The sequence below is a fragment of the Alexandromys fortis genome, unplaced genomic scaffold (genome assembly GCF_014885135.2).
Source record: "Alexandromys fortis isolate MF-2015 unplaced genomic scaffold, M_Fortis_MF-2015_v1.1 scaffold_176, whole genome shotgun sequence".
Classification (NCBI taxonomy): Eukaryota; Metazoa; Chordata; class Mammalia; order Rodentia; family Cricetidae; genus Alexandromys; species Alexandromys fortis.
Genome location: NW_026068070.1, coordinates 425,089 through 452,825, shown reverse-complemented (window position 1 = coordinate 452,825; position 27,737 = coordinate 425,089). Strand labels below are relative to the sequence as shown.

Here is a 27,737-nt window from a genome sequence, read left to right as displayed (position 1 = left end):
GGCCTGACTATGGATCAGTGGAGCCACATGTCCTAAGACCCAGGAAGCCTGGGTCCTCCTCTGCAACCAGCTCTCGCTGGGCCTAGAAATCCGGTAGTTGTTAGTGTATTTGCTGTTCTGGAGCTCCTAGTTTACCTCTCCTGAACTGCCCAAGTGGTACCCAAGATGTATCGAAGGTGTGCTTTTTGGAGGCACCCAAGTAAGATTATAACTTCTGGGATCTGGGGGAGTCTTTGTAAGTGTTGAACAAAGTCTTTTTAGTTCTGTCTGCTCCCCCTCCCCGCCCCACGAAGGCCTTCAGAAGATTTTGAAAGCGCACAACTAGCTCTAGAGTGCGACGTGATTGTCATTCCTAGTGTGGCTTCTGATTGCTCATTCCTCTTTAAGCTGTGGTAGGGATCCAGGACTGGCCGAGAGCATGTCTGATGGACTGGGAAGAAAAATGCTACCAGCGGCGGGAATCTTAGAGCATCTATTTGTGCAGAAGAGGGCGCTGGGTGGGACCCACCTCCTTCGGCGCGTTGGGCGTCGCCGCTTTAAGACGGCGGCGGCGCGAGCAGGTCTATGGTAATGAGCCGCCGCCACCGCCGCTCTGCAGAGCTTGCCCGCCCGCCGGGGAGGCGAGGGAACGCGGGTCTGGGCCCGGGACCGCGGCGACCGGCAGTAGCCGCGGCGAGGACGCGGGGAGCGAGAGGGTGGCGCAGGGCGGTCTTTGGCAGCCAGGCCCGGGCCGGAGCGTGCGGCTCCGCAGGCGCAGGTGGGCGATCTCGCGCGGGCAGAGGGGACACCCTAGGTCTCGGGAACCGGGGACCCGGCAGAGCCAGGGGTCCTCGCGGCCCGCGAGAGCAGGTGGAGAGCGCCCCAGAACGCAGGTGGAGGCGCAGCGTGAGCCCGCAGTGGTCGCGGTGACTCGGGAGCCGGGCGGGCTTCAAGAGTAGGGTAGCCCGGCGCATCGTGGGGCACAGCGCGCGGCGCCGCCGAGCCATCTAGGTGCAGGCCCTGCGGGACGCACAGGTGGACCCCGGGGACCGGCGCCCTGGCCCGGGCATGAGGCGCGGCGGGGCCGGCAGGAGCCGGAGGAAGAGCCGCCGCGGCTGTTGACCCGGCTGGCCGGGAACGGGGAGAGATGCGGAGCCGGGCTGCCAGCGCCCCCCTCCCAACGCCGCTGCTGCCGCTGCTACTGCTGCTGTTGCTGCTGCTACCGCCGTCGCCACTACTGGGAGATCAAGTGGGGCCCTGTCGTTCTTTGGGGTCCGGGGGACGCGGCTCCTCTGGGGCCTGCGCCCCCGTGGGCTGGCTCTGCCCAGCCTCCGCTTCGAACCTCTGGCTTTACACCAGCCACTGCAGAGATTCGGGTATTGAGCTTACCGGCCACCTGGTGCCCCACCACGATGGCCTGAGGGTCTGGTGTCCAGAATCAGGGGCCCATATCCCTCTTCCGCCATCCCCTGAAGGCTGCCCCTGGAGCTGTCGTCTCCTGGGTATTGGAGGACACCTTTCTCCACAAGGCAAGCTGACCCTGCCTCAAGAGCACCCTTGCTTAAAGGCCCCACGGCTCAGATGCCAGTCTTGCAAGCTGGCACAGGCCCCAGGGCTCAGGGCTGCGGAAGGATCACCAGAGGAATCTATGGGTGGGCGCAGGAAAAGGAATGTGAATACAGCCCCCCAGTTCCAGCCTCCCAGCTACCAGGCCACAGTGCCCGAGAACCAGCCAGCTGGCACCTCTGTTGCGTCCTTAAGAGCCATTGATCCAGATGAGGGTGAGGCAGGCCGACTTGAGTACACCATGGATGCCCTCTTCGATAGCCGCTCCAATCATTTCTTCTCCTTGGACCCAATCACGGGTACTGTCACCACAGCTGAGGAGCTGGATCGTGAGACCAAGAGCACCCACGTCTTCAGGGTCACTGCCCAGGATCATGGGATGCCCCGACGGAGTGCCTTGGCCACACTTACCATCTTAGTTACTGACACCAATGATCATGACCCTGTTTTTGAGCAACAAGAATACAAGGAGAGTCTCAGGGAGAACCTGGAGGTTGGCTACGAGGTGCTTACCGTCAGGGCCACCGATGGGGATGCCCCTCCTAACGCCAACATTCTGTACCGCCTGCTCGAGGGGGCTGGAGGCAGCCCCTCGGAAGTCTTTGAGATCGATCCCCGCTCTGGGGTGATCCGAACCCGTGGCCCCGTGGATCGGGAAGAGGTGGAATCCTACAAATTGACGGTGGAAGCGAGTGACCAGGGTCGGGACCCGGGCCCGCGGAGTTCCACGGCCGCTGTTTTCCTGTCTGTGGAAGACGACAACGACAACGCACCCCAGTTTAGCGAGAAGCGTTACGTGGTTCAGGTGCGGGAGGACGTGACCCCGGGAGCCCCGGTTCTCCGAGTCACAGCCTCGGATAGAGACAAGGGCAGCAATGCCCTGGTGCACTATAGCATCATGAGTGGCAACGCTCGGGGACAGTTCTACCTGGATGCCCAGACAGGGGCTCTGGATGTGGTCAGCCCCCTTGACTATGAGACAACCAAAGAATACACGCTACGAATACGGGCTCAGGATGGTGGCCGGCCTCCGCTTTCCAACGTCTCTGGTCTAGTAACAGTGCAAGTCCTGGACATCAACGATAATGCCCCCATCTTTGTCAGCACCCCGTTCCAGGCCACCGTCCTAGAGAGTGTCCCTTTAGGCTACCTAGTTCTGCACGTCCAGGCGATTGATGCGGATGCTGGTGACAATGCCCGCCTGGAGTATAGCCTGGCTGGAGTTGGGCACGACTTCCCCTTCACCATTAACAACGGTACAGGCTGGATCTCGGTGGCTGCGGAGTTGGACCGGGAAGAGGTTGATTTCTACAGCTTTGGCGTGGAAGCCCGAGACCACGGCATCCCAGCGCTCACCGCCTCAGCCAGCGTCAGCGTCACCATCCTGGACGTCAACGACAACAACCCAACCTTTACCCAACCAGAGTACACGGTCCGGCTCAACGAAGATGCGGCCGTGGGCACCAGTGTGGTGACGGTGTCAGCCGTGGACCGTGACGCCCACAGTGTCATCACTTACCAGATCACCAGTGGCAATACCCGAAACCGCTTCTCCATCACCAGCCAAAGCGGAGGGGGGCTGGTTTCCCTTGCCCTACCGCTGGACTACAAACTTGAGCGGCAGTATGTGCTGGCAGTGACCGCCTCTGATGGTACGAGGCAGGACACAGCTCAGATCGTGGTGAATGTCACCGATGCCAACACCCACCGTCCCGTCTTCCAGAGCTCCCACTATACAGTAAATGTTAACGAGGACCGACCAGCGGGCACCACGGTGGTACTGATCAGTGCTACGGACGAGGACACCGGGGAGAATGCCCGAATCACCTACTTTATGGAGGACAGCATTCCCCAGTTCCGAATTGATGCAGACACCGGGGCCGTCACCACCCAGGCTGAGCTGGACTATGAAGACCAGGTGTCTTATACCCTGGCCATCACTGCTCGGGACAATGGCATCCCTCAGAAGTCTGACACCACCTACCTGGAGATCCTGGTGAATGATGTAAATGATAATGCCCCCCAGTTCCTGCGGGATTCCTACCAGGGCAGTGTCTATGAGGACGTGCCCCCCTTTACCAGTGTCCTGCAGATCTCGGCCACTGACCGTGACTCCGGTCTCAACGGCAGGGTCTTCTACACCTTTCAGGGAGGGGATGATGGAGACGGGGACTTTATTGTTGAGTCGACATCGGGCATTGTGCGGACACTGCGGAGGCTGGATCGCGAGAACGTGGCCCAGTACGTTTTACGAGCGTATGCAGTGGACAAGGGGATGCCACCAGCCCGCACACCCATGGAAGTGACGGTCACTGTGTTGGATGTGAATGACAATCCCCCTGTCTTTGAGCAGGATGAGTTTGATGTGTTTGTGGAAGAGAACAGTCCCATCGGGCTGGCTGTGGCCCGGGTCACCGCCACTGACCCAGACGAAGGGACCAATGCACAGATCATGTACCAGATCGTGGAGGGCAACATCCCTGAGGTCTTCCAGCTGGACATCTTCTCGGGGGAGCTGACTGCCCTGGTGGATTTGGACTATGAGGACCGGCCTGAATATATCCTGGTCATCCAAGCTACATCCGCTCCCTTGGTAAGCAGGGCTACCGTCCATGTCCGCCTTCTTGACCGCAATGACAACCCACCAGTGCTGGGCAACTTTGAGATTCTTTTCAACAACTATGTCACAAACCGCTCAAGCAGCTTCCCTGGGGGTGCCATAGGCCGCGTGCCTGCCCATGACCCTGATATCTCAGACAGCCTGACATACAGCTTCGAGCGAGGAAATGAGCTCAGCCTGGTCTTACTCAATGCAACCACAGGAGAGCTGAGACTGAGCCGGGCACTGGACAACAACCGGCCCCTGGAAGCCATCATGAGCGTGCTGGTGTCAGGTAAGGAAGATGCCTGGTGGTGTTGGGGTGGGGCTAGTCCTGGGGAGAGGCCTGGGCAGCCACTGAAGGTGGAGTATCATCCAAGGAGGAGCTGGTGACCCCACTCTACCAGGTGGGGTAGCCCAGAACTGAGAGATCAGGAACCAGCCTGAGAAGAAACCCCAGGAATCTTGGCGGCTGGCGCAGGCCCCGCCTGCTGCCCCAGGCTGGGCTGGGCTGCTTTGGTTGGCTGCCCCCTGCCTACCAGACTGTGACGTGGTGGGGGAAGTGTAGTGAGACTGCCCTGACTGTGGATGCCAAGAATTGTGAAAAAAGGGCGCGTGGAAGACTAACTGAGCTGGGGGAGGGGGAAAACCCTTGGCTGGGAGAGGGGAGACGACTTGGCCCCTCAGCACCCCTGCCACCCTCATTAGGATGGCCCTGTGATCTCACACAGCCTTTGGCAGGTCAGAGGGGCTCCAGGGACACAGGGTTCCACCAAAGGGTCAGGACCCTGCTCTCTTCTCTCCCGCCTCTCGGCAGAGCTGCAGAATCGGCTGACACAGACTTTGTCTAGAGCGTTCTTTCCCCTCCAGGCAGAAAGAGCCTGGCTCGGCTGCCCCTTCTGAGCTCCAGGCAGGAAGTAGAGCTCATTGTCCTCCAAACAGACCTCACTGTCCTGAGTTCTTGGTTGAGGTTTTGGTTGGGGGAGGGGTCGCAATGAAGTCAGGGCAGATGGACCTTCTGGGCCCCTCAATTCCCCGTGGGTTGTTCTTGGGGCTGCTAGGCCTTCCTTCCTGTCATGATGGCCTAGGCTCAGGAAAACAGACCCAGGGATCAGAGTGCACCAGGACTCCTGAGCATTGAGGGCAGAGACTCCAGGGTCCTGATTTGGTGAGGGGAAGAACAGAATTCTAGGGGCGTGGGAGCCTGGCCGGAACCCAGACTGGGCATTCCTGTTGCTTAGCCAAGCGCTCAGCCTGCAGACACCTCAGACAGCAGGGGTTGGGGAAGGAAAGCAGGCCTGGGTGACAGTATTCTATCCTCTCTGTCAGTTCTGGGGTGAGAAGCAAGGTGGGTGTGAGGCAGACCCAAGCACCTTCCTGAGTCTGGGAGTTGGGACTTGGGAAGGAGGTGAAGGAGGAAGCGATTTTCCCAGGGGTGAACCCAGGCATCCTACTCCAGGAAGCTTTCACACATCGGGGAAGGGAAGACGGCCCAGTCCCCTTCCTGCTCACACTTCTTATGGGATAGATACTTCCCGGTCCCACCTCTCAGGGACTGCAAGGACCAGGGAGAATGAGCTCTCCAAGGCTGTGGATTCGGCTTTGAGCCTCCTGAAGCCTCAGTTCCCCTCCAGGAGGAGGAAGGCTCGTCTGGACCACCCTCATCTATGCCTAGAGGCAGAAGAAGGGGCCCGTGTCTCCTGCCCTCCACCCAGAGCCTTCTGTACAGAATCTGGCTAGACTTCTAGGGCCAGTGTGGAGGCCAGCTCCTAGCCTTTGTTACCCTAGCAAGGCACACAGCCTCAATCCACAGCCCTCTGGGCTAGAGGGAAAGGCTGGGGCAGCACCTAGTACCACTGTGGCCACTGTGGCTGGCCTTTTTACCCTTGCCTCCCTCCCCCATCAGCCCTGACCCTTGGAGGCAGTCACCAAGGCAACACCAAAGTTCAGGAGGCTGGGTGAGGGGAACTGACGCCCACTGCCCCTTTGTCTTCCTTCTCTGGTTCTTTGTCTCCTCCTTCCTCCCACCCTGCCCATGGGGACCCTCCTGCACTGCCTGTCTGTCACCTTCTCCCCGCTCCTGTTTCTCTTTCCTTCTCCCCCTTTTCCTCCACTGCTGGCTCTTTTCCTGGGCCTTTGTTTTCCCCTGTTGGTCTCTGTGTTTAGATTTATCTTCCCTTCTTCCCAATGGCTGTAGTTGCCCTAGCCTGGGCTCCATGGCTCCCTGCAGCCCAAATGGTCCAGGCGGCTGCCTTCTTCAGACACACAGGAGATCCTGCCCAAGGCTTGCTCACCTCCCAGACGGCAGAGCCTCTGCCAGGAGAGGGAAGTCTGGGAGTCTGCTTCTGGCATCCTCCTGGGTACAGCTGGCTGAGGCCAAGATCCAGGTGGTATTTCCTGGGTCAGAGCCTACCCAGCTCTTCTGTCTAAAACAACTCAGGCAGTGCACTGGTTGCTGCTATTCCCAACCTGCAACTGAGGGGAGACCCAGGTCAGGGCTGGGAAGAGGGACAAAGAGGAGGGAGAAAGAGCAATGGGTTGGTTGCTGGGGTGGGGACAATAACAGAGGGGCAGGTGGCCACAGATGGTGGACCAGATGGGAAGTAATAGAAGCAGGCTGAGAGAGGGGCACAGACAGGGCCTGGGCTGGTGGAGGGGACACAGGCAGGAGCGTTGGTTCCCAGGGCCAGGGGATGGCAAAGCTTCTCTTGCTCTGTGTTGAGTTCTGTGTTGCTTTCTGTCAGGAGGGAACTTCCCATTAGCAAACACCAGGCTGTGACATCAGCTCCTGCTCAGACCTGGGCCCAAGTGCAGGCTTCTGAGAGGAGGAGGCAAAGGAATCCGATCATCATGGGGACCTATGGGCAGGCCAGAGGGCTTGGAGGACTGCGGGCTGTTGTCTTGGTACCCTGGGCAAAGCGGGAGGGCAGAGGTGAGCAGCTGTCAAGGCAGCAGGCTGGCGAGTGAGAGCAAGCAGATCACAGCAATGAGGCTGGAGAGCAGGGAGGCAGGGGGCCCAGGGCACGGCTGAGATGGGTGTCTGTCTTCAGTAAACACCTGGGCTCAACTAAGTGCCCAAGGACAGCCACCTGAAGTAAGTGTGACATATACAAAACAGAGTTCCATAGGTCTTTCCTACTTCGGCCTCAGCAACACTGGCTCCAGCTCTTTCCAACCTGGGTGCAAATTTTGCATCTGATTGGAGTGTCTGTTGCCATGTTTTCTTTCTTTCTTTCTTTCTTTCTTTCTTTCTTTCTTTCTTTCTTTCTTTCCTTCCTTCCTTCCTTCCTTCCTTCCTTCCTTCCTTCTTTCCTTTTTCTTTCTTGCTTTTTCTTTTTTCTTTCTTTCTTTCTTTTTTTTTTTTCTTCAAGACAGGGTTTCTCTGTGTAGCCCTGGCTATCCTGGAACTCGCTCTGTAGATCCTGCTGGCCTCGGACTCAGAGATCTGCCTTCCCCTGCCTCGGAGAGCTGGGATTAGGCGTGCGCCACTCCTACCGGCTTGCTGTTCTGTTTTCAAGAGCCCAAGGGGCTCTCATCAGCATCTTAGTCTTTATGAACACTCACTGTGTGGAAGGCACTGTATTACATGGGACTTGCACCTGTAGCCCTTCCAACCCATTTCCCTTTCTCTGTAGCCCAGCTTCATTTTTCATCTAAACAAAGTCCATTCCCAAGAGTGTACACATTCAGGTGTGTATGGCACTTCTGAGCACAGGGTGTGTGGGCGGAGTGAGACACCCGTGTATGTGTTAGTGAGTGTGCTGCCTGGGGGTATGGCAGGCAGACCTTTGGGTACAACTTGGTGAGCCAGGTCGGCGATGAGTAACTAGGAGGCCCTAGTGCCAGAGGAGAGACCAGCCCAGTGGTGGAAGTGGACTCAGGGTGGAAGCTGCCCAGGCTCTTCTACTCAGACTCCCCTCCCCCCCCCCACTTACTTTCTTCAGCTTGGAGCTGTGGGTGGTGCTACCACTGGCTAAGGTGGCTCAGCTGGATTTCCTGGGATGGGGTCCCGCAGACTACCCAGAGTTGGGCGGGAAGAAGGCTTTGTGTGAAGGGTGTTGCCATGGGGATAGCAGGCTTGCATGGAAGCAGTCAGTCATGGAGCAGAGTGCAAGGGGGACCTGATGGCCCACTGACCCAATTCATCTTCCGCTCCCAGCCTGCGAGAGCATGATGAGAGGCAGGGTTACAGAGGGATTGGGACATGCAGAGAGAGGGGAGGGGTCTCTCGTGGTACCCTGGGCCCTCTAGGAGAGTGAGCAAGGGCCAAAACACAGTTTGGGGGCAGAACCCAGGGACTGGTCCCAGGGGACAGAGCTTATACTGAACAGGGTGAAAGTCATAGACACTGGAAGGCAGTTCATGCATCATGCCAAAGAGTGTTGAGAAAACAGGCAAAGCACAGGTTAGAAAAGTCTCATTTCCTTACGCACACATGGGGTGACCCCTTAAGGAGTGACTGGCTCACAAGCAGTGCATCTCACTTTTATGCCATCTGGAAAAAAGGTTTCCTGGGTACCTTATAGGGTATGGGCTAGATTTTAACCTGTTTGCACCCTCTATTCCTGGGTTCCCTCCTCCTGGTGATCCCTCCTGCTGGTGCTCCCTCCGCCTGATGCTCCCTCCTCCTGGTGCTCCCTCTTCTCAGTGCTCCTTCCTCCTGGTGCTCCCTCATCTCAGTGCTCCCTCCTCCTGATGCTCCCTCTTCTCAGTGCTCCTTCTTAGTGCTCCTTCTTCCTGGTGCTCCCTCCACCTGGTGCTCCCTCCTCTCTGTGCTCCTTCCTCCTGGTGCTCCCTTTTTCTGATACTCTCTCCTTGCTCCCTTTTCTTCACTCCTCCTCCTATGTAATCACACAAACCTTCTCCCTCCTCTGCTCAAAGCCAGGGTTTGTGGCTTGGTACTTCTGTTGCTTGGCCCATATGCTCTGCCTACCACAAGCCTAACGTTGATCCACGTTGCTTCTCTTCAGATGGTGTCCATAGTGTGACAGCCCAGTGCTCACTACGCGTCACCATCATCACAGATGAAATGCTCACACACAGCATCACGCTACGCTTGGAAGACATGTCCCCAGAGCGATTTCTGTCACCACTGCTGGGACTCTTCATCCAGGCTGTGGCAGCCACATTGGCCACACCTCCAGATCATGTAGTGGTCTTCAATGTACAGAGAGATACTGATGCCCCAGGCGGCCATATCCTCAACGTGAGCCTGTCGGTGGGCCAGCCCCCAGGACCCGGGGGTGGGCCGCCATTTCTGCCTTCAGAGGACCTGCAGGAGCGCCTGTATCTCAACCGCAGCCTGCTCGCCGCCATCTCAGCGCAACGCGTGCTGCCCTTCGACGACAACATCTGCCTGCGCGAGCCCTGCGAGAATTACATGCGCTGTGTGTCTGTGCTGCGCTTCGACTCCTCGGCACCATTCATCGCCTCCTCGTCAGTGCTCTTCCGGCCCATTCACCCTGTCGGGGGTCTGCGCTGTCGCTGCCCGCCTGGCTTCACAGGAGACTACTGTGAGACTGAAGTGGACCTCTGTTACTCAAGGCCTTGTGGACCCCACGGGCACTGCCGCAGCCGAGAGGGCGGTTACACCTGCCTCTGTCGTGACGGCTACACGGGTGAGCCTAGCGCAGGGACTGTGAGGGCAGCTAACCACGGGGGCAGCCCTGCAGGGCTGACGCTCTGGTCCAAGCCCAAAAGCAGGCTAATGATGGGGCTGCCCGGTTCTTTCCAACTCCAGCTGCACCAGACATTCTTAGATCCTGCTTGCTGTTTGACAGCTGCCTGCTTAGGAAGTCAGAATGAGCAGCCTTCTGTTCGCTGTGCAAGCCCACACACCCACACGCGCTCTGGCACATGCACGCCTGCACACATACCCACTGAGACTGTGTAATTGAGGTCAATCCTGCACCTGGGTTTGTGTTCCAGCTCTGCCACTAATAGCTGTGTGGAAAGGAGAGTTACTGAGCTTCTCTTCCCACAGTCTTTAAGACGGAGAGAACTCATTTATTTAGGTCAAGAGTTGCCTGTGAGGAGGACTCATGTAAACAATTTGACACGCAGAGAAAGCTGGCTTGTGGAAAGTGTTGGCTTTTGTTTAAATGCTGAGGTGAGGTGACTTGATCCAGTTAGAGGTGTTGCTGGCCTAGGACCAGGACTTGGTTCTGCTGAGTGAATCCCTTCATTAACTTTCCCCACCCAGGAGCTGGAGGAAGGCACTGAGGAGCTGGGGTTTGGGGGTATGGGAGTTCCAGGACACTGGCCTGTGGAGCTCTGAGCAGAGTGCCTCCCTGTGGGCCACAGGTCTCTTCACACCCTGCCCCTCCCCATAGACGCTGTAGCTCCTCGACTACAGACTCACTTGCTCCTTTTCCCTCCCAGACTCCCAGGCCTCAGGTCCTCCAGCATTGGGCTCACAGCTTCTGCCAGTAGCGTAGGCAGGCTCCCTGCCTCCTGCCATATCCTCCTGCCCAGAACTTGCCAGACTTGACTCTTCTGTGCTGCTGCTGGGGGTGGGGGGAGAGGGGAGGGCGAGTTTGGGAGAAGGAAGGGGAGTCTTTGTCCAGGAGGATGGGGAAGGGGGCTCTGAGTAGGCGAACAACAGTTTCCATGGAAACAAGAGCCAGTCACTAGGCACAGGAACGGAGAACCTATCTCTGGCATCAGAATGGGGAGGGAGAGAAGGGAGTAGGTTTTCCCATCTGATGTCTGAATTTTCGCTCCCCGATTCCTCATCTGCCCTCAGGCTCAGGCCCCACTCTCGGTGTTGTTCAAGTGTGTGGGGAACCTTAGTTCAGACCCCAAAGTTCTGTTCATGGAGAAGCCCCAGCTACTTCACACCATCGATCCCAACCCATAACCCAAACAGAAGTGGAAACCCAGCCACATTTCCAGGGAGGAAAGCTGATCTCCACGCCTGACAGGAAACAAAAGCACCAATGAGGAAGGGGGAAGGCTGGGGCAGGCACAGTCCTCAGACCGTTCTCTAGGTCCTTCCTTTCTTGGCATTTGCCTCTGCAGGGGCCAGGGCCTTGGGACCAGGGTCCCTGACAGGGCCGGGGAAGGGCTAAAGAGCTCCGAGTAGCTTGTAGCAGAACATACGCGGAACCGCAGTGAGAAGGGTGTGGTGGACTTCAGAGAAGAAAGCCACTCCAGGGGAAGTGAGGATGCTTGGGAGAGTCTGGGATGGTTGCAGGAAATAGTCCCAGGGATGTATTAGATTTCTGTTGCTGGAGATATCCAAGAGAGACAATTTAAAACAAGGAATGTAAATTTTTGTCTCACGGTCTCGGCAGTTTCAGTTCTAGTGGCTGGTTCCTTTGCTATAAGGGAATCAGAGGAGCAGAACATCATGGTGGGAGTGTGTGGTAGCACAAAGCTGCTCACCCAGGTGAGAAGGGGCGTGGGACAAGACGTAGCCTTTGAGGGCACACCTCCAGTGACCTGCTCCCTCCAGCTTGCTTCTCCTGATGTTTCTAATCCCTCCTGAAATAGCACCACCAGCCAGGACCAAGCCTTTCCCATATGAGCTTTTGGGAGGCGGTTTATATTCAAACCATAGCATGGGGACCTCCCGTTGCCTCGTCAAAGGTCTCACCCCGCTTGTCCTTTCCCCCCAGGTGAGCACTGTGAAGTGAGTGCCCGCTCAGGCCGATGCTCTCCGGGTGTCTGCAAAAATGGTGGTACCTGCGTCAACCTGTTGGTGGGAGGTTTCAAATGTGACTGCCCATCTGGGGACTTTGAGAAGCCCTTCTGCCAGGTGACCACACGCAGCTTCCCCGCCCGCTCCTTCATCACCTTCCGTGGCCTGCGCCAGCGCTTCCACTTCACCCTGGCCCTCTCGTGAGTGACTAGGCCCCCCGGGCGGGCAGCAGGGCCCTGTGAAAGAGTGCGGGTGCCTCCTGGTAGGTGGGGTAGCAGGTCAGGCAGTGAAAGTACCCAGAGCCGTTGTTGACAGAGCCCTTGGAGTGACCTGTAGGCTTTGCCAGCCGGCTGTCCTCACTCTCAGGATCTGCCTGGCACTCTTCCCCAGCCCTTGAGGGTGGGAAGCCAAGATGCCAGGGTGCTTGTTTGGGCTCATCATCTGCATTCTGACTCCGTAGCCTTAGCCAAAGCGTCAGCTTTGGTGTTGCTTGGGTGGATGGGGCACTCACATACAGGTGGGTGCACCATTCCATGCCCTCATGAGAACCCCCTAAACAGGTTTGCTACCAAGGAGAGGAACGGCCTGCTGCTGTACAACGGGCGCTTCAACGAGAAACATGACTTCGTGGCTCTCGAGGTGATCCAGGAGCAGGTCCAGCTCACCTTCTCCGCAGGTGAGCCCAGCGCCTCCTGGCCTTGCCCACCTCCTGACCCCTCCCTCACCTCCAGCCAAATACTCTCCCTCCCAGCCAGACCTGGACCTGGCCCCCATCCCTAGATGTGCCTGCATCTCTGTCATTCCCAAATCTCTTCCTGTGACCCAGCTTACCTGGTTCTTTCTCCAGGGGAATCAACCACGACTGTGTCCCCATTCGTTCCTGGAGGGGTCAGTGATGGCCAGTGGCACACAGTGCAGCTGAAATACTACAATAAGGTGGGTGTGGTGAGAGGCCCACAGTACAGCTGAAATACTACAATAAGGTGGGTGTGGGTGGAGGCCCTGTTCTTGGATTATATGTTTGCCTAGACCTGGGCATGTTTTGGGTTTTTTGTTTGTTTGTTTGTATGGTTGGGTTTTTTTTGTTTGTTTGTTTGTTTTGTTTTGTTTTTTTCTGAGACGGGGTTTCTCTGTGTAGCCTTGGCTATCCTGGAACTCGCACTGTAGACCAGGCTGGTCTCACAGAGATCCATTTGCCTCTGCCTCCCGAGTGCTAGGATTAAAGGCATACGCCATCACGGCCTAGCTGGCCTGGGTGATTCTGTGACTGGTCACAGCTCTCGTGTCTGAGAAGAGGGAGGAGAGGTGCCACTTGTCAGGGCATTTCTGTCCCGCTGGGTAGTCCTTGATTGTGGGTGTAGGTGTCTGGGGAGGTATAACTCTGTGCTTGTGTCTGTGCTGGGCTCTTTGTCTACCGCCTCCTTTCTCTGTCCACAGCCACTGCTGGGCCAGACAGGGCTCCCACAAGGCCCATCTGAGCAGAAGGTGGCTGTGGTGACTGTGGACGGCTGTGACACGGGGGTGGCTCTGCGCTTTGGCGCTATGCTGGGCAACTACTCCTGTGCGGCCCAGGGCACTCAAGGAGGCAGCAAGAAGTAAGTGGGGAGGGCGGACCCATAGCTAGGGAGAGAGAGGGTGGTGCTGGTCAAGGGGGTAGGAGTGGGAACCAGATTGCCCCCCCCTCGCACTGCTCAGTGTTGTGGAGTTAGACTCAGGCCTTGGTGGGCTGTGAGTGGAAGGAGTGTGAGCTGAGAGCATACTTCTGTCTGTATTGGGTGTCTACATAAGTACCCCAACTTTCAGGACAATGTCCTGCACGGCCTCTTGGCCTCTGCCAAGTTCTCCCTTTCTTGGGTCTAGTGGCGGGGTACTGGGCAGGGGCCGGTCAGGGTGGGGAAGAACCATAAACTTAAACCATATCTCTTCCCATTGTCTAGGTCTCTGGACCTGACAGGGCCCTTGCTGCTTGGTGGGGTGCCAGACCTGCCCGAGAACTTCCCTGTCCGGATGCGGCACTTTGTGGGCTGTATGAGGGACCTTCAGGTGGATAGTCGGCACGTAGACATGGCCGACTTCATTGCCAACAACGGCACTGTGCCTGGTACGGAGGCCTGGGGGTAAGGGCAAGACTGGGAGCCAGGCGCCGAGAGGAGCGGCGGTGCGTGGCATGGGAGCACCAGTCTGTGTGGTCTTCTAGCGGCTGCTGGTCTTCAGAGCCCAGCCCTGGGGTCCTTGAGTGCCTCCCCTTCCGTTCCAGGCTGCCCCACCAAGAAGAACGTGTGTGACAGCAACACTTGCCACAACGGTGGCACCTGTGTGAACCAGTGGGATGCATTTAGCTGCGAGTGTCCGCTAGGCTTCGGGGGCAAGAGCTGTGGCCAGGGTAGGAGTGGCAGCCACCTGGAGGCTGGGGCCCGGGTACTCGTGGTGTCTGGGATCGCCGGCAGGGCTGGGGCAGGCTCTGGGCAGGGCTCGGGGAGCTGGGCTGTGGGTGGAAAAGCGTGTCTGGGCAGAGCTAGGAGAAGGTGGGCAGGAGACAAAGGGCCTAGTCAGAGGCAGGCCCTGGGCACAATGTAGGGCGGGCCCAGGACAGGTAAATGCTCTGGAGGGCGGGGCAGTGAGGGGATTGAGTATGAGAGCCGAGGCCCCATCTCTCAAGGAGCCACCACCGTTCCTACGTCACTGCTCTGCCCTTCAGTCACTTTTCATCTGCCTTCCCAGAAATGGCCAATCCCCAGCGTTTCCTGGGCAGCAGCCTTGTGGCCTGGCATGGCCTCTCTCTGCCCATCTCTCAACCCTGGCACCTCAGCCTCATGTTCCGCACACGCCAGGCAGATGGCGTCCTGCTGCAGGCCGTCACCAGGGGGCGCAGCACCATCACCCTGCAGGTGATGCAGGGCACGTGGGAGTGTGGCAAGCCCTGGCCTGGCTCAGGCTGCAGGATCCTTCAGGGGGTTGGACCCAGGTGGCCGGGCAGGGCTTTGGGGGAAAGCGAGACCTTGGCTGGGCCCATTCGGTGGGTCAGTACTGCCATCTACTGGGCATCAGGGGAATAAGCAGTCTTTCCTCTGCCCACAGCCAGGCTGTGCTACATGCATTTGGTGTTAAGGAAGCAGGGCAGTGGATTGGAAGAGGCTATTGAGGTGATCAGCTGATCTTTCCCCCCCCCTCCCATACAGCTTCGGGAAGGCCACGTGGTGCTGAGTGTGGAGGGCACAGGGCTCCAGGCCTCGTCTCTGCACCTGGAGCAAGGCCGGGCCAACGATGGTGACTGGCATCACGCACAGCTGGCACTGGGAGCTAGTGGGGGCCCTGGCCACGCCATCCTGTCCTTTGACTATGGGCAACAGAGGGCAGAGGGTAACCTGGGCCCTCGGCTGCATGGGCTGCACCTGAGCAATATTACAGTCGGGGGAGTGCCTGGGCCAGCCAATGGTGTGGCTCGAGGCTTCCGGGGCTGTCTGCAGGTGAGCTCCACCCTCCACCCCCTGACGTCCCATGTCATCCCATCTCCACGGGAGCCCTGCTCAGCTGAGGGCCAATGTTGCCCTTATCCCTCCAGGGCGTGCGGGTAAGCGAGACACCCGAGGGCATTAGCAGTCTGGATCCCAGCCGCGGGGAGAGCATCAATGTGGAGCCAGGCTGTAGCTGGCCGGATCCCTGTGACTCAAACCCCTGCCCCGCCAACAGCTACTGCAGCAACGACTGGGACAGCTACTCTTGCAGCTGCGATCCAGGTGCGCTAAGGGTCCTAGGAAACGAGGCCGGTGTCGGGGCTTACACTCTGTCTCTAAGATGCAACCTGGAGTCAGTCGCATCTCTGAGTCAGCATCATCTACACTTCAAGGGTTTAGCCATCTGGTGCAGTGTTTGGGATGTAAGGAAGTTAGGTGATGGAAGAGAAGCCAGTAGAGGACAGGGACTGAACCTTTCTGGTCCTTCTTGTCCCAGGTTACTATGGTGATAACTGTACTAATGTATGTGACCTGAACCCATGTGAGCATCAATCTGTGTGTACCCGAAAACCCAGTGCACCTCTTGGCTACGTCTGCGAGTGCTTACCAAATTATCTTGGGCCATACTGTGAGACCAGGTGGGTAGGTCAGGGCTTATGTCTGGTGTCTCTTTGAGCCTTAAGAGTCTGGCTGAACTGCAGCCAAGGTCAGAAGGACCATATGTGGTTGAACCAAGTGGGAGAGGCAGTGGCAGAGGGGCCTCATGCCCATTTGGGTTTCTTTCCGCAGGATTGACCAACCTTGCCCCCGTGGCTGGTGGGGACACCCCACATGTGGTCCATGCAACTGTGATGTCAGCAAAGGCTTTGACCCGGATTGCAACAAGACAAGTGGCGAGTGCCACTGCAAGGTGACAATCCCCAAATAAGCTCCTAGTATGGCCACCCTGGCCTCTATCCTGCAACTCCTGGCCCTACAGGGAAAGCAGTAGAGATGGACCTTTTTACAGGGAGCTGAGGGCCCTGTGCCTTTGCCCTGTCTGGCTTGGCAACTGGCTGTTCATCCTCATTATCTGGGTACAGGGGACCCAGGACTAATATTGAATTAGTGAGCCCTGGAATAGCTATATGGGCTGTCTGCAGCCCGTTCAGAATGTCTGACTTCTCAGTAATAAGCTCAACTCCAAGACATTACCTGCTGTTGAGAATGTTGAATCCTATGCTCACAAGGACCCTGGTGGGGGGACTCTCTCTGGTGAGGGCACAGTTTGAAGGATTCACTAACATCCAGGAAAGACATCTTTGATCCAATGACCCCTCCTCACATCCTAGGAGAATCACTACCGGCCCCCTGGCAGCCCCACTTGCCTCTTGTGTGACTGTTACCCCACCGGTTCTTTGTCCCGAGTCTGTGATCCCGAGGATGGCCAGTGTCCATGCAAACCTGGTGTCATTGGGCGTCAGTGTGATCGCTGTGACAACCCTTTTGCCGAGGTCACCACCAACGGCTGTGAAGGTAAGGTTCGTAGGAGAGGTAGGTTCCCGCCTCCCTATATGCCATGAGCGTTCATTCCAAAAGGCTGGCAGTGGGTTGGGTATGTTGAGGGACGGTTGGGGAGCCCGGAGAGAGCTACTCATTGGTGACCTTGTGTTCTTCCCTCCAGTGAATTATGACAGCTGCCCACGGGCCATAGAGGCTGGGATTTGGTGGCCCCGTACGCGCTTTGGGCTGCCTGCTGCTGCCCCTTGCCCCAAAGGCTCCTTCGGTAGGTTTTAGCGGACTACGGACTACGATGGGGTATCAAAGACTTGATCTTTCCTGTCAGTGGAGTAGAGACAGCAAGCCCCTGGCTTGTAGATGCTGGAGTCCCACTTTCTGGTTTCTAGCTCCCGGAGAGGCCATGCCTCACCTTCCTTCACTCGCCTCTCCAGCCAGGCTGACCACGAGTGCCTATGTCCTATACTGAACCGAACTGTTGAAAAACCCTTTGTGTCCTGGGACCAGAGCTGGGTGCTAAACTCAACGATGAATCGCACAAGGCTCCTACTTTTGGCTAACTACCTAATACTGGGGTTTTTGCCATATTCAAGGGGAGATGGTCCTGAAGAATATGGGGTGCCGGGTACCCTTCCAGCCACAGAATGGGGGTTGATGCTGGCCCTTAGATGAGCAATGAGCAGAATTCATAGGTAGGAAGTAGTAGAGCACAAGGTGGTAGCTGAGTGGAGGGGATAGCGATATCTTGGGGTGTACAGGGGAGGTTACAGACCTCTGTTCCCATGGCCTTTACTTGTCCTGATTTTGAAGAGGTTTTGGGCTCTGGAGTTCGGTACATCCATCCTCTTATTTCCTTATGAGCTGCTCGTCCCTGGCTGGCCCAAGAGGTCCCGCAAGTGGATCTCGGGGCCTCCTGTGTCTCCCTAAGCCCCGCCCTCTTGCTTCTTTCCTCCAGGGACTGCTGTGCGCCACTGTGATGAGCACAGAGGGTGGCTCCCCCCAAACCTCTTCAACTGCACATCAGTCACCTTCTCAGAGCTAAAGGGCTTTGTAAGTTGACCCCCCTCATCTTCTTCTCTTCTTCCCCCCCCCCCCCCCCCGTCTTTGGAAGTGGAGCTTCTGAATCCCATTCCTGCTTCCCTGAGGCTCCTACCCTCCGGGGCCACCTCTTCCCCACCAACCTGAGGCCCTTTTACTCCATAGCCCCAGTCCCCACCCTCCTGTCTGAGCCTCTGCCCTTCTGCCCCTCCGCCCAGGCTGAGCGGCTGCAGCGGAATGAGTCGGGCCTGGATTCCGGACGCTCCCAGCGGCTAGCCCTGCTGCTGCGCAACGCCACTCAGCACACCGCTGGCTACTTTGGCAGTGATGTCAAGGTGGCCTACCAGCTGGCCTCACGACTGCTGGCTCACGAGAGTGCCCAGCGGGGCTTTGGGCTGTCTGCCACGCAGGACGTACATTTCACCGAGGTGGGGCTTCAAGTAGGCATAGCAGGGCCCAGTGAGAGATCCTGCTCCTGGCCGTCTTAGGGGACAGAAGGGGATACTCCCCCCTGGCGTGAGGCCTCCGTGACAGCCTGTATGCCATGATGCAAAACAGGTGATTCAGAGTATCTGAATCAGCATCAGGGCTCGAGTGTCCAGCAAAGGGTGCTTGTACTGCGGCGTGGGCTGACCTGAAGCAGGGCCCTGCCTGTTATAGCAAGAGCTCAGTCTTTTCAGGGAACCAAAAGGGCATGCAACAGAAAGAGGCATAGGCGGGCACGCTGGGGAGCTCTGATTTAGAGGGTGGGGAAGAGTTAGAGGCAGAGTACCCATGATGGCAGCGGGTCCAGTGATACCCTCCGGGGAGGCAGTGGGGACTCCTGAGGAGAGGCACAGGCTCACTTGGTATGAGTCTGACCACAAGCACACGCCACTGTGACCATGCCCATCTCCAGAATCTGCTGAGGGTGGGCAGCGCCCTCCTGGATGCAGCCAACAAGAGGCACTGGGAACTGATCCAGCAGACCGAGGGTGGCACCGCCTGGCTGCTCCAGCACTACGAGGCCTACGCCAGTGCCCTCGCCCAGAATATGCGGCACACCTACCTAAGCCCCTTCACCATCGTCACCCCCAACATTGGTGAGATGGCGCCGGACTGGGGAGGGGTGTGTGGAGGGAGAGTCCCCCTTCCAGAGGGCTGCCACGCGGGGGCGGGGTGCCTGCCTGCCTCACCTGGTGTCTGACTTGCGACCATATTCCCCTTTAGTCATCTCTGTCGTGCGCCTGGACAAAGGGAACTTCGCTGGGACCAAGCTGCCCCGTTACGAGGCACTGCGTGGGGAGCGTCCCCCAGATCTTGAGACCACAGTCATTTTGCCGGAGTCTGTCTTCAGAGGTCAGCAGGGACCGTGGATGGGGCACCCACCTGGCCTGCGGTACCCACGCAGATGGCACAGAGGGCAGGGCCAGCTGAGTGTAGCAGCACTTTCTTCCAGAAATGCCCCCCATGGTGAGGCCTGCGGGCCCCGGCGAAGCCCAGGAGACCGAGGAGCTGGCACGGCGTCAGCGGCGGCACCCAGAACTGAGTCAGGGAGAGGCAGTGGCCAGCGTCATCATCTACCACACCCTGGCTGGGCTCCTGCCCCACAACTATGACCCGGATAAGCGTAGCCTGAGGTCAGTGGCCAGGACAGAGCCTGGGAGGTTGGGTGAAGCGGGTGAATGTGGTGGAGGCTTCTCCTAAAGTCCTGTGGCTGCCCTGGTGACTGTGCCCCTTTCTGTCGTCAGGGTTCCCAAGCGCCCAGTCATCAACACACCTGTGGTCAGCATCAGCGTCCACGATGACGAGGAGCTCCTGCCGCGTGCCCTGGACAAGCCGGTCACAGTGCAGTTCCGCCTGCTGGAGACGGAGGAGCGGACCAAGCCCATCTGTGTCTTCTGGAACCACTCCATCCTGTGAGCCTGTCACCACCCTTACCCCATGGTTTTGGACCAAGAGTCCAGGCTTCTTGCTGCCCACCCTTCTGCCTCCCTAACCCTGCCTTCTTCTCGCAGGGTCAGCGGTACCGGTGGCTGGTCTGCCCGAGGCTGTGAAGTCGTCTTCCGCAACGAGAGCCACGTCAGCTGCCAGTGCAACCACATGACGAGCTTTGCTGTGCTCATGGATGTGTCCCGACGGGAGGTGGGGCTCCGGGGGTGGCCCAGAGCTGTGGGCGGGAACCGAGCTGGGGGCTGGGTGCCTGGGCCTTGCTCTTCCTTGACGCCCCCCTCTCTGCACTCTTCCCTCAGAATGGTGAGATCTTGCCACTGAAGACTCTGACCTACGTGGCTCTTGGAGTCACCTTAGCTGCCCTGACGATCACCTTCCTCTTCCTCACTCTCCTCCGTGCCCTACGCTCCAACCAACACGGCATCCGGCGCAACCTCACCGCTGCCCTGGGCCTGGCCCAGCTGGTCTTTCTCCTAGGGATCAACCAGGCTGACCTCCCTGTAAGATACTTCCTGTCCCAGAGACCTTCCCAACTTCCTGTCCCAGTCAAGGCTCCCTGGTGACCCCTCTCTAGCCTTCTTCCATCCCTGCTCCCACTGCAGTGAATTGCTAGAGCCGGGTCCAGGACCTAGCCCACAGTTTGCTCTTCGCTAGCTCTCTCTCGATGCTCCAGCGTCCCAGGCATTCTCGCGTATAGCCTGGGCTTCCCCTGAGGCAGCACACACCACCAGGCCTCCCACTGCCCCCCCTCCCCCCGCCCTGAGCACACTCCTCATACTGGCCGTCTCGGCTCCTGACCAGTGTCCTGGCCCTCAGTTTGCTTGCACAGTCATTGCCATCTTGCTGCACTTCCTGTACCTCTGCACCTTCTCCTGGGCTCTGCTGGAGGCCTTACACCTGTACCGGGCACTCACGGAGGTGCGAGATGTCAACGCCAGCCCCATGCGTTTCTACTACATGCTGGGCTGGGGCGTTCCTGCTTTCATCACAGGTACCCTGCCTCCATATCGCTAGGCCCTGGGTCCACGTCATATACCCGTAGCTCAGGTCCCAAGACTACTCGGTCAGCCTGGCGTTAGGTGTCAGGGGTTGGGTTTCATGCTGAAGAGGGCTCTGGCCCTTCTATGTGCTCCACACCCGGCTCTGGGAACCTTTGCTTCCTCCACCCTGAGCTCCTTGCTTTGCCTCTTCGCTCCAGGTCTAGCTGTGGGCTTGGATCCTGAAGGCTATGGGAATCCTGACTTCTGCTGGCTCTCCATCTATGATACACTCATCTGGAGTTTTGCTGGACCGGTGGCCTTTGCTGTTTCAGTAAGTGCTGAGTTGGGGTGAGCAGGTTGAGGGTGTCCTCCAGATCCCCTTGAGGAAGAACTAAGGCTTCTGGGCAGAGCAGAAACCTTGGGTCTATGCTCTCTGGTCCTCTCACGTTCCTCTCCACTGCCCAGATGAGTGTCTTCCTGTACATCCTGGCAGCCCGAGCCTCCTGTGCGGCCCAACGGCAGGGGTTCGAGAAGAAAGGCCCTGTGTGAGTATCGGCAGGTGGCTGGGCACAGGGTGGGCACTGGTGCGGAGGGCCTCACGGCCCATCTCACAGATTGCCCTGCCTTCCAGCTCTGGCCTGCGTCCCTCCTTTGCTGTCCTCCTGTTACTGAGTGCCACGTGGCTGCTGGCACTGCTTTCTGTCAACAGCGACACGCTCCTCTTCCACTACCTCTTTGCTGCCTGCAATTGTGTCCAGGTACCTGGCCCCACCCTGCTGAGTGGAAGGGAACATGCCCAGGGGTGGGTTGCCTGGGTATGTCAACCATTGCTCTCTCTGCCTGCCAGGGCCCCTTCATCTTCCTTTCCTACGTGGTGCTCAGCAAGGAGGTCCGGAAAGCACTGAAGTTTGCCTGCAGCCGCAAGCCCACTCCTGACCCTGCTCTGACCACTAAGTCCACGCTGACCTCGGTGAGGGAGCCTGGGTCTGAGAAGAAGAGGTGTCTCAATGGAGGGGGAAGCAGGCCCATAGAACCTGTCTTTCTCTGTACTTTTTACCTGGGCACCCTTATCTCCACATCCCTTCCTCTAAGGAGGAAGGGGTAACGTGGCGTGTGTGGCCTTGGGAGGAGATGCTGTCCCAGGCAAAGTCAGGGCACTGGGTGTGTTCCGTGTTGCATAGCTGTGGTATAGCCATGACCATTGTTCGGCCCTAAGGTGAAGGCAGCATACAAGGTGCCTTCCTATGGGAGGGAGAGCCTGGGCAAGTTCCTGGCACCCTTTACTTTCTAGCTTGGGGCCCATCCGTCCAACTCCCGTCTCACTGGCCTGTCTTGTCTCCTGCCTAGTCCTATAACTGCCCCAGCCCCTATGCTGATGGAAGGCTGTACCAGCCTTACGGAGATTCAGCCGGCTCACTGCACAGTGCCAGCCGCTCAGGCAAGAGCCAGCCCAGCTACATCCCCTTCTTGCTGAGGTGAGCCCTGGAAACGGGAGTGCTGAGGAGGAGGGAAAGACGTGCATGCTAGAACCAAGGCTAGCCAGTTGCTAAGGAACTGTCTCCGACTGTGGCCAACACAGGTCACAGCTTAGATTAGAAGCAGTAAGGGTAGGACCTGGGAATCCCATTAGCGAGATTGACCCCTAAAATGTGGTCTTGTCTTTTTTAGGGAGGAGTCCACGCTAAACCCTGGCCAGGGTCCCCCTGGCTTAGGGGACCCAGGTGGCCTATTCCTAGAAGGTCAAGACCAGCAACACGGTGAGAACAGGAAGCCGTGGCTGCCTAACAGGGCAGGGGCCTAGCTTTTGCTGAGGGTGGGCTGGGCAGGTGGGACAGTTGTGATCCCTCCCCTGACCTCCCAGATCCCGACACGGACTCTGACAGTGACCTGTCCCTGGAAGATGACCAGAGTGGTTCCTATGCATCTACCCACTCATCTGACAGCGAGGAAGAGGAGGAGGAGGCCGCCTTCCCTGGCGAGCAGGGCTGGGACAGCCTGCTGGGGCCTGGAGCTGAGAGACTGCCCCTGCACAGTACCCCCAAGGGTGGGCCAGCACCAGGGCTGCAGCCTTTGGGGGGCAATGGAAGCCCAAGAGGCTAGGGCTCATTGAAAAACAGAACTGGGGTGGTGGCTGTCCTGGCTGCCTACCCTTCTCTGGGACTCATCGACTTCCTTTCTTTGACAGAGGTGGGTCCAGGGTCTGGGAAAGTCCCTTGGCCAGGAGACTTTGGGACCACGAAGGAGAGCAGTGGTAGTGGGCTCCTTGAAGAGCGGCCACGGGAGAACGGAGATGCCCTATCTCGGGAAGGGTCCCTGGGGCCCCTTCCAGGCCCTTCTACCCAACCTCACAAAGGTGAGTGAGTCTCCCGGTGGCAGCTTCACTCCCATATCCGCCGACTGGGGTTCTGTCGGATGCCCCAGCACCTCCCATCCGCAGTTCATAGTACCCACCTCCTCGCCCCCAGGCATCCTCAAGAAGAAGTGTCTTCCCACCATTAGTGAAAAGAGCAGCCTCCTAAGGCTGCCCCTGGAGCAGGGCACAGGGTCTTCTCGGGGCTCTTCAGCCAGTGATGTCAGTCGGAACGGACCTCCTCCCCGCCCACCACCACGCCAGAGTCTGCAGGAACAGCTAAATGGGGTCATGCCCATCGCCATGAGCATCAAGGCAGGCACGGTGGATGAGGACTCATCGGGCTCCGAGTGAGTCGGGTTGGGCGGGAGGTTCAGGGTGTCACCTGTAGAGGGCCTGGCAGGGGCACAGCTCTGCGCTTCATCAGGCTACTCTGTCAGGCAGTTGGAAGACAGATGGGCTAAGTGGAGTCCAGCTCCCTTGCGTGCCCAGACACCATGGTGCTCTGTTGGGGGGTATCCCAGACCCCCTGGGCTTTAAGTGCTGCAGCTTAGTCGAGGGCAGCATGAGAGAGGGTGGGAGCCGGGGCTGCTTTTCTGTTTCTTTCTCTGGTGGAAGCTGCTCACTGTCCCCTCTGCTGCTCCAGCTAACCCTCTGTCTGCCTTCTCTGCCACTCTCCTCTCCTGCCTCTCCAGATTTCTCTTCTTTAACTTCCTGCATTAACCCTGGGCCGGTGTTCCTTCGTCCCCCCCAGAAGCTCTCTCCCCTCCCCCTGCTGCGCTCACGCCCTGCTCCTGTCTTCTGCTTTATCCTGCCCCTGCTCCCCACTGCCCGCTGAAGCAGCGAGGAGACGTCCATCTGAGGAGCCTGGGCCTTGCATCTAAGGCCATCTAGTGCCAAGTCCCTCCCCCACCACCTTCCCTCTCACTGCACTTTGGACCCCTGGGGCCAACATCTTCAAGACAAAGTTTTTCAGGAAAAAAAAAAAAAGAGGAAAAAAAAGAATTTTAAAAAAGGATCTCCACTCTTCATGACTTCAGGGATTAATTTTTTTTATACGCTGGAAATGGACTCCCCTTCCCTTCCCAAAGAGGATAGGACCTCCCCGGATGTGTCCCAGCCTCTCTTCAGTTTCCCATCTGCTGTGCCTCTGGGAGGAGAGGGACTCTTGGGGAGCCTGCCCTTCATTTGCCATCACCGAAAGGAATGGACAAAGCCACGTGCACCAGGGGCATGAGCCCCTGCAAGGCTGCACCGGACAGGCCTCAGCTGGTGAGAGGTCAGGACAAAAAAAAAAAAAAGGCCCTTTCTGCCAGCCAATTCCACCTCTCCCAGAAACTGAAAAGCCCTGTCTGGCCGGGGGCAGAAGGACTCGTCGCCCCTGGATCCCCCAAATGCTGCATGAACCATTTTAAGGGGAAGGGAATGACTGCCCCAGCCCCTCTCCTTCTCCTGGACTCTGGCCATGTGCTGCAGCCCAGGCGTTTGCTCAGTTTGCTGACCCCAAAGTGCTTCATTTCCCCAGCCCGACCTTCTGGGGAGGGCCAGTCATGGTTAAGTTGGGCTTCTTTGCTGTGTGTGGCACCAGGAGGAAGAGTAAGCACAGCGCTGGCTTGGTGGCCCCGAGGAGCCGCACCTCAAGCACAGGTCGCAAGTCTGGGTTCTGGTGCCCACTCATCCCTCCCTCCCCAATCAGATGAATGCCATTTTGTCTGACCTGCTGTGGCCTCTGAGACATGTTCTATTTTTAACCCCTTCCTGGAATTGGCTCTCTTCTTCAAAGAACCAGGCCCTCTTCCTCCTTGTCCCCCTACTTGACCCCAGCTCCCTGTGAAGAGAGAGTTAATATATATTTTTTATTTATTTGCTTGTTGTGTTGGGATGGCTTTGTCCCAGGGGGTCTGATGTGGCCATTGCAGGCTGGGTGAGTGTCTAGCAGACCTGGATTTGGGGCCAACCATCCTTCCTCTTGCTCTGTTGCTCCCCTCTGTTTTGACAACTGCCATTCATTTGAGTCGTCCTTCTCTCTAAGCATGTGTCCCGGACATGTCACGGACTCCCTTCTAAAGCAGGTGGCTAGAACAAAGGCTCTGGGCAGGAAAAGATGTCCCTGTTCCTCACTTGGAAGGCTGGCCTCTGGCTTTTCTGCCGTGGATTCTCACCTGCCCCCTGGCCTCGCCCCTCAGCAATTCCTGTAAAGGGTTAAAAATTTAACTGGATATTTTTTTTTTAAAAAAAACTACTGATGACTTGAGTTAAAAAAACAATACAAAGATGCTGGATGCTCACTTGATACTAACCACCGGACTGTACAGCTTGATGGTTGCTGTGAATATGGTAGCGTTTTGGTTTTCTCCCCCCCCATACTACTGAATAAACTAGTTCTGTGCAGGTGCCGCGTCCGTCATCATTGCTGGCTTTTGTGTTGCAACCTGGGTGGAGGCCTGGATTTGGGGAAACAGGATCAGTAAGGCCTTGAAGCTCCCCCCCCCCCCAGGAGGACAGGGAGTCCAAGGCCGTATCAGCAAAGAGCCCCAAGCCTGGCTGTTTGAAGGATGATAAGGTGGGTGGGTAGGAAGATATCTTTTTTCCCCAGGATACAGAACTGGCATGGCCCAAGATGCTCCACATATCAGACTGAGCCTCAGACAGAAACAAATTCTCTGGGGCAGAATTGAGTAGCTTAGGGAGAGATGAGTGACAGGTGGGAATTTGTGGGCCATTTTTTTTTTTATCAGTTCTATGGGAGAATGAAGCATAGCCTCATTCTGGGGATAAGTGTGTGCTTGGGAACATTGCTTCTAGTCCCATGTTTTTGTGTGTCAAAGGCCCGGCCAACCAAAGGTAGGCCAACCGACGGTGGAGGCAGTAAAGGGTTGAAATTATAAGCACACCCCAGAAGCAGGCGAAGTGCCCTAATTTGTCTGAGCCTTAGTTCCTCCGTCTACAAAAACGAGGACAGTGGTAACAGCATTGGCCTAATTGAGCTTTTATGAGGATTAAATAACTTAACACATGCAAAGTGCTTAAAGCTGTTTGCAGGTGCAGAGCTAGAGGCCCATAAACACCTGTCTTCCCAGTTGTGGCTTCCGGGGTGGATGGGTGGGAAACAGAGTCCACAAACTGGAAAAGAGAAAGCCAGGCCAAAGGACGGCTGAACAAGAAAAGCAGCTGCGGCGGGCAGGTAGGCACTACCACATGAATGCCAACCACTTCAGCAGGGCTTGAGTAACGTTGGGTGGAGGCAGAAACTCAAGATTGACCCAGTGTGAGAAGGGAACATGCCTTGCCGGCTCCAGCCACCAGGTGGCAGCAGCCCAGGGGTCTGTGGCTGGCTTTGCTTCTCCGCACCAACAGGGACTTGGATCAAAAAAACAAAACAAACCCCGCCCCCCCAACAACAAAAAACCTGCCCCCTTCTGGCCATGCTTAGGTATGTGTTCTTAGGTTTGTTGATACTACAGATGCCAGTCAGAGCAGCTACTCCTGTTCCCTGAGTTCTGTGTGGTGGCCTCTCTACTCAGAGGATGGAGGCCCAGACTGGAAAACAGGACAAGCAAATCCTAGAAGACTCCAGGAAATCAGGGAACTCAGCTACTGACTGGTTGGTAAGCCGGCCCTCTCTATGGCCCACCTAATAGAACTCCCCCAAACTCTCATTAGCACCAAGCCCCGGGACAAGCTGACTAACGGAAGATGAGGTAGGCAGGAGGCTGGGGAGCACACCTGAGGCTTTGTTGCCTCATGCCAAGGTTCTCCAGGACGAAACACATGGCACCTGTGTATCCTCCCGCCTGCTACCAGTTCTTAGAGTTTCGGTGACTGTCGGGGCTCAGGGAAAGGAGAAGGCAGAGGCAGTTGCCGCTGTGTGCGTAGCCCTTGTGTGCTTACTGGTGTGTTAAGTGAATCTTAAAGTCAGTCACAAAAAGGAAAAGAAATGGAGGTCCCTAAATGTGGGGCCTCCGCATTTATGCATTATGGGAAAGTGCACCAAAGGCCTAAGGAGGACACTCGTGGGCATATGGGCACGGGTGGAGACAGTTGTCAGCTGTCCCCTTTTCCACGGCTCAGTTGCCTTTGGGGAAGCTTCTTCTTCATAAGGAATTGATTTAGTTCTGATTGCAAAAGTCAAAGGCTACAAAATCCTGGAGGTCCTAAGCTGGACTTGTTCCACAGGTGCCCACCACTGTGCGTGTGTGCTTATTCTAAATGAGTTCACTCCGTCTGAGTTACCACATAAGGGCACCACAGACATTTCTAAATTCTGACGCCGGCTGTCAGGTCCAGTAGTGGAGAGGGAAGGGCAGGCGGCGCTGATGATGTCAGGTAGATAGGGCTAGGCCTTCTAGTATCTTCTGGCTGAGGTGGCCAGGGAAGCTGGACACCACCAAAGGGCCTCTTTATCCCCTAAAGGACTCCACTGTCTTGGCAGAAATAATATTCAAGTGTAAGATATGAGTAACAATAGACTTAGGTCCTAACACAACAGCCTTGGACACTGTAAATGAAACTACAGTTAACCTGGATCTGGACTGTCCAAAACCATGAAACTGCAGAAAGGAGGCTTGATCCCAGTCACAGCAGGATAAACAGAGGGGTCAAAACCCTAGGACTGAGTGCTGCAGCCCAGCTCACCTTACAGTTACACAGAGGTTTACTTCAATCTATTAGGATCTACTTTCAGATACACAGAAAAAAA

General features: G+C 57.1%; 1 protein-coding gene across 2 annotated transcripts; it reads left to right on the top strand.

The window, feature by feature from the left end:
* Positions 1-627: 627 nt before the first annotated feature.
* Positions 628-25,429, top strand: Celsr2 (cadherin EGF LAG seven-pass G-type receptor 2). Of its 2 annotated transcripts, none has more exons than XM_050120969.1 (34): positions 628-4,439; positions 9,115-9,762; positions 11,764-11,986; positions 12,347-12,462; positions 12,634-12,722; positions 13,224-13,381; positions 13,724-13,887; positions 14,044-14,169; positions 14,508-14,674; positions 14,966-15,253; positions 15,349-15,523; positions 15,738-15,879; positions 16,031-16,151; positions 16,573-16,756; positions 16,905-17,006; positions 17,694-17,788; positions 17,995-18,204; positions 18,675-18,858; positions 18,986-19,114; positions 19,215-19,395; positions 19,507-19,674; positions 19,774-19,900; positions 20,008-20,208; positions 20,525-20,699; positions 20,907-21,019; positions 21,154-21,233; positions 21,320-21,446; positions 21,536-21,658; positions 22,036-22,163; positions 22,357-22,445; positions 22,550-22,732; positions 22,874-23,041; positions 23,154-23,388; positions 24,079-25,429. In XM_050120969.1, exons 1-34 carry the CDS (start codon positions 1,127-1,129, stop codon positions 24,083-24,085), a joined length of 8,739 nt encoding a protein of 2,912 aa, XP_049976926.1. In that variant the 5' UTR covers positions 628-1,126; the 3' UTR covers positions 24,086-25,429. The 2 variants fall into 2 exon arrangements, with proteins under 2 accessions (XP_049976926.1, XP_049976925.1); XM_050120968.1 differs by having other exon boundaries at positions 23,882-25,429.
* Positions 25,430-27,737: the final 2,308 nt, after the last annotated feature.